This window comes from Odontomachus brunneus, unplaced genomic scaffold (genome assembly GCF_010583005.1).
Source record: "Odontomachus brunneus isolate Ranch 3 - 2012 unplaced genomic scaffold, Obru_v1 Obru_scaffold_046, whole genome shotgun sequence".
NCBI classification, from domain to species: Eukaryota; Metazoa; Arthropoda; class Insecta; order Hymenoptera; family Formicidae; genus Odontomachus; species Odontomachus brunneus.
This window is the reverse complement of record NW_022639496.1, coordinates 405,800-414,225: the sequence shown is the minus strand read 5'-3', so window position 1 is coordinate 414,225 and position 8,426 is coordinate 405,800. Positions and strand designations below refer to the sequence as shown.

Genomic DNA, 8,426 nt, shown 5'->3' with positions numbered 1-8,426 from the left:
CGCATCATCAAATAAATCATTAATAGCTGCCAAAGGTACAAAATTTTCAGCAAAAAAATTGTCATTTATTTCATTTACTATAACGCGGAAAACAGCAAAAAAAACCTGTAACAGACCCATGCTGCAACATGTTGCTGAAAAAGAAGCGAAAGTCGGAAGTGCCAGAAAGTGCTCAAGTCTGTTCGCGTCACTGAGCGTTTGTGCACATGACCTCATTTGCTCCAACCGCCATCTTACTCGTGATCCAAGTACTCTTTGATGTACATTGGGGCACACGACACGAACAAATCTTTAATCGATTCGATTCTTTCCCTAACAAATTTAGGGAAAAAGGGTTGTTCGTGTTGCTTGCATGTTTCATATTTTTCGCTTTTAAAAAGAAATGGACACCTAATTAGACGTTTGGAAGAAACAATCGAGTTGGTTGTCTCGTTTTTGCTTCTTCAAAACATTCCAATATACTTCTGTCTAGTTTTAAATACGAAAAGTACTTAGAATGCAAACAACACGAATAAGTCTATTTTTGGAGAAAGAATCGAATCGATTCAGAATCGGGCATCTCTAGTGTATATCCCTCTCGCCAAAGTAATGGAGGATTCACACCGCGTCCGACGTCCGATAGGAGAACAGCTTTTCAATGGAGAATTGAATTCTCTATTAGAAATCTGTTCTCCTATTGGATATCGGACATCGTACGTTGGATATCAGACGCGGTGTGAACTCTACATAAGCGTTTAGGCTCAATCCCTCTATTTCTTAGTCCGTGGTTGTACCTGTTGTTTCCGAACTATGTTCACATTTATAATCCATGACGTACGTCTTTCGTAATGCCACACGTCAGCACAGTGCGCCCTCTGTTCTCCTCCTTCACGTATTTGTTATGTGATGTGGAGTTGGATCGTTACATGTGAAAAAAAAATACATATAGATTTGTCACAGGACACACGGTGTTTCGGGATCGCTCGCCAAAATGGTAAGTAATTGTTCTTCGTTCGCGTCGGATAACTGTCAAACTACATGCATATCAACAGCATGTTCGCAAATATCCACGATCTCGCATCACCGTCCTGATGTCATTTAACATCAGCGAGTCCTCAGCTCTCAGCCCTCAATCGTCAAATCTCAGCCTTCAGCCGCCTTTCCCATAAGTACTCTCAATATATTCAGAACGCCTGTTTTCATTTTCTAGGTACTCATCGCTGCTGCGGTATGCACCAAAGCAGGAAAAAGTAAGTAACGAATTATCGTCGCCATGTTGCTCCTATGCGTGTGCTTCTATGCTCCTATACGTGTCTCTTTTCGGCAGTGTAGCCTGACACTGTGATTACATGATACGTCATATTCAACCTTGCAATATGTTTTATTCGTAGAAAAATGAGCATTGAAACGCACTTATTAACACAGTCGACCCATTTAACAGAAATATTAATCATAATTGATAATTAACTCACAATTTGTGTTACTTTTCTAGCCATCATTTCTCGACAGTTTGTCGACATGACAAAGGCAAGAATAGAAGGCCTACTTGCTGCATTTCCAAAACTGATGAGCTCGGGTAAGCAGCATACATTTGTGGAGACCGAATCTGTCAGATATGTGTATCAGCCTTTAGAAAAAGTATACATGCTGCTCATCACTACTAAGGCCAGCAATATTTTGGAGGACTTGGAGACCTTGAGGCTCTTTGCCAGAGTAGTGAGTAGATTGCATTTGCTTTATTATTCTCCAGCTACTTTGAGAAATTCTTACTGTGCAAAATAAAAGTACCAATGCCTGGACACATCAAACTCTGGACATTCTTTTCGCTTTGTTCTTTAAATATTTTAAAAACAAATATAAAGTAAAAATATCAATGCCTGGATAACTATTTCTGAACATTCTTGTTTTGGTCTTTAAATATAAATATTTAAACTTTCAATAGATTTATGTTCAATAGATCTATGTGTCCAATATATATCTGTCCAGATATTGGTACTTTTACCTTAGGCGACAAAAATTCCTCAAAGTAGGTGAAGAACAATAAATCAACAAAAAAGTGTTTAATCCATTTTGAAACCAAATGTAAGGTAAAAATACCAATACTTGAACATGTTTTTAATTGTGGGCATTCTTATTGTTTTGGTCTTTAAATACAAATATTTAAATCTTCAATATAGAATATATATATATATATATATATATATATATATATATATATATAAATTAATATATTAATATATATATTCTATTGTTGAAATTTTTAATACTCATATTTAAAGACCAAAATAAGAATATCCAGGATTAAGTATGTTTAGGCATTGGTACTTTTACTTTACATTTGGTATTAACATGGTTTGAACACTTGTTGATACAGTTTGGAACGCAATTACTGGTCCAATAAAAAAAATGGCTGGGAATTAAATAGGTTCTTACAATTGGCGATCGACTATGCTCCAAATTGTACTGAAAAAAGTGTTAAAATATAGTTTTGAAAAATCTAATGTACATACAATACCTAATTCTTCTAGCTCCCAGAATATTGCAATTCCATGGATGAACTTGAAATAGCAGAGAACGCATTCAATTTGATATTTGCATTCGATGAGATCATTACATTGGGCTACAGGGAGAGCGTCAATTTAGCACAAATAAGAACGTTCGTGGAAATGGACTCGCATGAGGAGAAAGTTTATCAGGCGGTCAGGATGACGCAAGAACGCGAAGCTAAGAACAAAATGCGCGAAAAGGCCAAGGAATTGCAGAGACAACGAATGGAGGCTAATAAGAAGAACGTCAAAAGTCCCGGATTCGGCGGAGGATTCGGGAGCGGCGGTGTACCAGCCATCGCGACTGTTGGTGACTCAGCTAACTTTATGCCTGAACCAATTAGACCTTCTTACAAGCCCAAACAGTATGGTCAATTTCAAACTCGATTGCATAATTATGCTCAGACAAATATCTCACTTAATTCTTTTTATCAGGAAACCATCGGTCAACGCTGGACCGGGTGCTATGAAATTGGGCGGCAAATCTCACGACGTGGATACTTTTGTTGATCAATTGAAAGAAGAGGGAGATATCATTTTGGTAGGAGTCATTACTACTCCTGGAGCGAAACTGACACCGATTATGGCTCAAATAATTAACTTGGAATTGTATGTGATAACACATAAGAAGATTCAAACTCACTCACAATAAAATCATCATCAAATGCATATCTATCAACAGGGTTCACCTGAGGCAAGAAGAAAAACTCAACGTTCGCGTCGGCCGGGATGGAGGCTTGCAATATTTCGAATTACTTGGTTTGATGACGTTACGTATCTCTGATGAGAAATGGGGACGCATCCGTGTACAGATTGACAGTAGGCAGGAGATGAGAGGCATTCAGTTACAAACTCATCCAAACGTAGATAAAGAATTGTTCAGATCACGTGGGCAAATTGGCCTGAAAGTACCTACAAAACCATTCCCGTTGAACACCGACGTCGGTGTCTTGAAATGGCGTTTACAAGCGCAAGAAGAAACAGCATTGCCAATCTCAAGTGAGTCTGCGATTGATCTCTTTTTGTTCGTCTATAAAATTTAGTTATGATTCTTTAATCTATTTTGTAACTCAACGCAGTAAATTGCTGGCCTTCCGACAACGGAGAGGGCGGCTGCGACGTGAATATCGAATACGAATTAGAACAGACCGATCTTGAGTTAAACAACGTCCAAATAAACATCCCTCTACCTTTGGGATGCACTCCTGTCGTCAGCGAATGTGATGGACAATATGAACACGAACCACGACGGAGCATGTTAGTCTGGACCCTACCATTAATCGACGCTTCGACAAAATCTGGCTCGATGGAATTCTCGGCCCCATCTTCAAACTCTGCGGATTTCTTCCCACTACAGGTTTCTTTTTCATCTAAAACGCCGTATGTCAAAATTAAGGTACGTAAATGCACGATCTATACAGATGTATACCAGTTGTGATATGAGCTGTAAAGTTATATATAGTATAAAACAATATAGACATAATAACTATATGTCGTCTTTATTTTTTTCAGATTAGCGAAGTTTTGCACGTAGATGACGCGAGCTCCGTTAAATTTTCGGTAGAATCAGTACTCTATACTGATTCTTATGAGGTCGTATAAAGTATTTGAGTAAATAAGAATATGGCAAGAAAGAGAAAAGATATATATATTTCTCTCAATGAGACATCTAATGTTACGATCAGTAATCGAGATCGACTATCGTTTAATTTTTAATTTTATTGCCATACAATCATTCCCCTTGTATGATCAATGAAGATATGTTGATACACGTCGTGCGGTATATTTATGTATATCAATTTATTGCCGCTATTAATTAGCTATCCGGTGCCGAATACTTACATAAGTTTGTATAAAACGAGAGAAGAGTATATTTTAATTAGAGGAATTTGAAACTATTATGCGACTTATAAAATTCACAGTTTTTACTTTTTATTCAGTACGTATGTCTTAGTATTGAAAGATAGCATATGCAAAAATTGTATTATTACCAAATATATATATACATATATATATATAAAATTTTATTTATTATTAAGTTAATACACCTTACTCTATAAAAGGCTACGCATTCCGGCACTGCATCATCCTTTTCTTTAATGCAATATTTGTTAAAAATATGTCATTCATGTGTATGTATAAAGTTTCTCTTTTATAATTAAATTACATTGTTGTATAGCGCCGCATTTTATTTACAATTTGCGAGAAAGAATTTTATGTGTGTGTGTGTACACACACACACATATACATAAACAAGTATTAAGGGGATGCTGAAGCTGAAAATTTTTCTGACATGATATTGACATTTTTCTGCAAAGTTTACGTATTGATTGTACATAATTACAAATACTTTCACGCAAATAGGAGCATTGCTCAATATGTGACGAAAACAAAAGAAAAGTTTAAAATCTCAAGCAGTCAGCATATTTGCCCAGTCCAAAAATTTCGCAGCTTGTACGTACCAAAAGTGTGGATGCTGTAAACAAAAAAATTTTGAAGGACATTACTGTATCTTCGCATTTGAATTCAAAAGCTTAATAATATTGAAGTTTTCAAAAAAATTTCTATACAAGCATGGTTAAGTTTTCTGTTAAATATAGTAAAACAAAACAACATATTTACGTAAGTTCTGCATATACAAATACGAAAAGGATAGCATGATTGTGTCAGCAACGAGCGCCTCTAAATTATCGACACTTTCCGAGTTCGTCATCCACTTCAACATCCCCTTAAATTATTACTACATTTCTTCTGTCGACATACTTATAATTTGCGATATCAAATAATTTTCAATAACTGCTTTAGCTGCAAATAAAGCAAAAACTGATAAAACTTATTTTTACAAACTTATTTTTTATATTCTGAAAAAAACAAATCGTGATCGCTTACCATTCATTGAATTATTCATTATTGCTGCCTTATAAGCAGTTATGTTTGTAGAGTTAGTGAGTGTTACATCTGCACCTCTTGTTAATAATTCATGGCATACATGTGGATGGTCGCAATAAGCCCCATATATTAATGGAGTGTTGCCATCCTAAAACAGAAACAATTAATTATATATCAATCATACTTCTATGTAGAGAAAAATATAACACATACCTCATCACATGCATTTGAATCGGCACCATGATTCAACAACAATTTAACAAGATCATGATGACCATATGCAGCTGCCAAATGTAAAGTTGTCTCAGATTTTGGTCCACGATAATTTACATTGGCACCGCACTTGATTAATTGTTTAGCACTGCCTAATTGTCCGTAACCAGCTGCCCACATCAATCCTGTCAATCCCTTCTCATCAGTTACATCTACTGTCTCTGTAAATAAGAAATAGAAGAAAAAATATCATTAGTGTATGTAATGTTATTTAATGTACAGAGTTACAAGAATTTACTATTATAACTTTCACATGCATTCAGATACACCTCAATAAACACTAACTAATAGTAGCATTACATCAATATTATAACTTCCCACTTAACATGCAAGTATAACATAATATTGTACATAATAGTTGCATCATTCAATGAGGAACTATAATTAATATAACGTATTACATTAACCAACATAATATATAACATTGATGTAATATTACTGTTAACTGGTATATTTACTGAGACATGATTTACTTGGCTGCATATGTTCAGAGCCAAGTTCTCCTTGACCTGCCAAGGTATGAAAAGTGATGTCATTTCCTACATACAGCTGAGGTATTTGGGTTTGAGTGTTGCCTCTTTGCAAATTGGTGAGCAAGGTAGGTGGCTGTCAATAAATAAAAATAAATATCAGATAAGATAAATATTCTACTTTAGACAAATAACTGAAACATACTCCTGTAATATAGCAGGAAGTGCATATATTATATATATATATATATATATATATATATATATATATATATATATATATATATATATGTGCATGTTAATCTTAGAGGTGAGTCGAGAGAGAAATACCTTGTAAGGCTGAAATGCACTGGTCCTGGTCGCGTCTTGCCACGCTCCTGGGGCCCAATGCCATTTGGTCTCGATCGGCTCTGACTTGCAACCGATACTCACATTCTCCGGTTTACGGATTACAGGTTTCGGTCGTATTCCAATGGCCGAAGCGTCAGGTGTTATGCTCTTGCTGCTTTCGCTAGAGCGATGACTCTCCTTTACCTCGTTCTCCTCTTCTTTCATAATCAGCTCCGAGAGAATCTGATCATCCATAGTTGTCAAACACACAGATATTGGTGCATATAAAATATATACGTTACGTTGAGATACATTAAACTATCTAATTTTATATTAGAATATTAATTTAATTCATTACATTGACGATAAAAACATCCTTCTTAAATTATATCAAACATTGACAATACAAACAATATATTTAACAACATGTATCATATTCTAGGTTAGGAATATTGGTCCAGCCGCTCTGCTGGATTCAGTAAGTCTGTTCTTTGTAGCTGCACTGCTGAACTAGTGCAATAAGTTAGAGTAAGAAAACGTATATTTGTCTTACTTCAATATATTACACCAGTTCAGCAGTGCAGCTATAAAGAACAGGCCTCGAGTTTCGATGCGGATTGTGCTTTTTGCGCATGCGCAACAGTGAAGGAGCAATTGCAGTAACGTATATTTAAAGATGTAGACACGTGACCCTACGCCATTACTCACCCCATCGACATAGGCCTGGTTTACATCGTGCACTTAATACGCGTACTAAATAGTAACTTTCTATTAGATAATCTTAATATCGACAATGCATATCAACGGCGACGCATTCAATCAATACAATACGTTTTGTTGATGAGTATTATACCAGCTTAATATACCGTTGTTTGTATATATCGTCGATATTAAGATTATCTAATAATAAGTTACTATTTAGTACGCGTATCAAGTCCACGATGTAAACCAAGCCTATTTCCTGGTTTACATCGTGGACTTGATATGCGTACTAAATAGTAACTTTCTATTAAATAATCTTAATATTGACGATATATATAAACAACGGTATTAAGCGGTATAATATTCATCAACAAAACGTATTGTATTGATTGAATGCGTCGCCGTTGATATGTGCCGTCGATATTAAGATTATCTAATAGAAAGTTAGTATTTAGTATGCGTATTAAGTGCACGATGTAATAGCATAGCACCATAGGGTGCTTTCCAGTTGCGACACTGTGTTACACAAAACCAGCTTATTGGTTGCATATTATCTTACAATATATTTTAGATAATATGTGACCAATAAACTGATTTTGTGTACGTGTGTGTCAAGATGTATTAAGATCGTTCTACATTAAGGTCGTTCTACATTGGATGCTTTCCAATTACTTAACACATGTTGACGCACATGTACACAAAACCAGTTTATTGGTCACATATTATCTAAAATATCTTGTAAGATAATAAGCGACCAACTGGTTTTGTGTACATATGTATCAAGATGTGTTAAGCAATTGGAAAGCACCCACAATCATTCCCTTCGCCCCTTGGGCTTTACCCCCGCGACAATATGTTCCGTTCATATATTCTTACGTCCATAATACGGCTCAGGCCGCGATCTGTTACACGCTCCCAACGGCCGCCAGGATTTTTCTATCTTTGTTTAACATCCAATGAGCAACAAAGATAGAATGATGTTTGCGGCCGTTGGGAGCGTGTAACGGATTGTAGCCTCAATAACAAGTCAAAAGGATCTCTGCTTTGCAAGTAGTATGACACAACGATAATGGCTCCTGCACACAGGACGCGGTAATGCTTGCCGCGCGACGGAAGTCCGCGCGACAGCCAATCTGTTGTTTTTCCATAAGAACTAGAAGGTTATTACGAAAAGCAGCTTATTGATTGGCTGTCGCGCGAACTTCCACCGCGCGGCAAGCATTACCGCATCCTGGGG

The 8,426-nt window shown here is 36.2% G+C and overlaps 2 protein-coding genes across 6 annotated transcripts; one reads left to right on the top strand and one right to left on the bottom strand.

The window, feature by feature from the left end:
- The first annotated feature begins 816 nt into the window (after positions 1-816).
- LOC116844774 (coatomer subunit delta) lies at positions 817-4,568 on the top strand. Its single transcript, XM_032816785.1, has 8 exons — positions 817-973; positions 1,190-1,229; positions 1,472-1,695; positions 2,508-2,890; positions 2,961-3,134; positions 3,208-3,524; positions 3,605-3,921; positions 4,038-4,568. The coding sequence occupies exons 1-8, from the start codon at positions 971-973 to the stop codon at positions 4,125-4,127; spliced, it is 1,548 nt and encodes a 515-aa protein (XP_032672676.1). The 5' UTR covers positions 817-970; the 3' UTR covers positions 4,128-4,568.
- A 225-nt stretch (positions 4,569-4,793) lies between these two features.
- Positions 4,794-7,134, bottom strand: LOC116844775 (ankyrin repeat family A protein 2-like). Of its 5 annotated transcripts, none has more exons than XM_032816791.1 (7): positions 7,041-7,134; positions 6,488-6,730; positions 6,146-6,293; positions 5,628-5,848; positions 5,415-5,562; positions 5,148-5,330; positions 4,794-5,001 (listed from the first exon to the last, which is right to left on the bottom strand). In XM_032816791.1, exons 2-6 carry the CDS (start codon positions 6,710-6,712, stop codon positions 5,266-5,268), a joined length of 807 nt encoding a protein of 268 aa, XP_032672682.1. In that variant the 5' UTR covers positions 6,713-6,730; positions 7,041-7,134; the 3' UTR covers positions 4,794-5,001; positions 5,148-5,265. The 5 variants fall into 5 exon arrangements, with proteins under 5 accessions (XP_032672682.1, XP_032672681.1, XP_032672678.1 ...); XM_032816790.1 differs by lacking the exon at positions 7,041-7,134 and adding an exon at positions 6,846-7,006; XM_032816787.1 differs by lacking the exon at positions 7,041-7,134 and having other exon boundaries at positions 6,488-7,005.
- Positions 7,135-8,426: the final 1,292 nt, after the last annotated feature.

Bases quoted from the DNA above. Each gene is read 5' to 3' on its own strand.
- LOC116844774 (XM_032816785.1), top strand. The intron at 2,891-2,960 runs GTATGGTCAATT...TCTTTTTATCAG, and splicing joins CCTTCTTACAAGCCCAAACA to GAAACCATCGGTCAACGCTG. The intron at 3,922-4,037 runs GTACGTAAATGC...TATTTTTTTCAG, and splicing joins CGCCGTATGTCAAAATTAAG to ATTAGCGAAGTTTTGCACGT.
- LOC116844775 (XM_032816788.1), bottom strand. From the start codon at position 6,742: ATGGATGATCAGATTCTCTCGGAGCTGATTATGAAAGAAGAGGAGAAC. The intron at 5,849-6,145 runs GTAAATATACCA...TCTTATTTACAG, and splicing joins GCCAAGTAAATCATGTCTCA to AGACAGTAGATGTAACTGAT. The intron at 5,563-5,627 runs GTATGTGTTATA...TTTCTGTTTTAG, and splicing joins ATTCAAATGCATGTGATGAG to GATGGCAACACTCCATTAAT.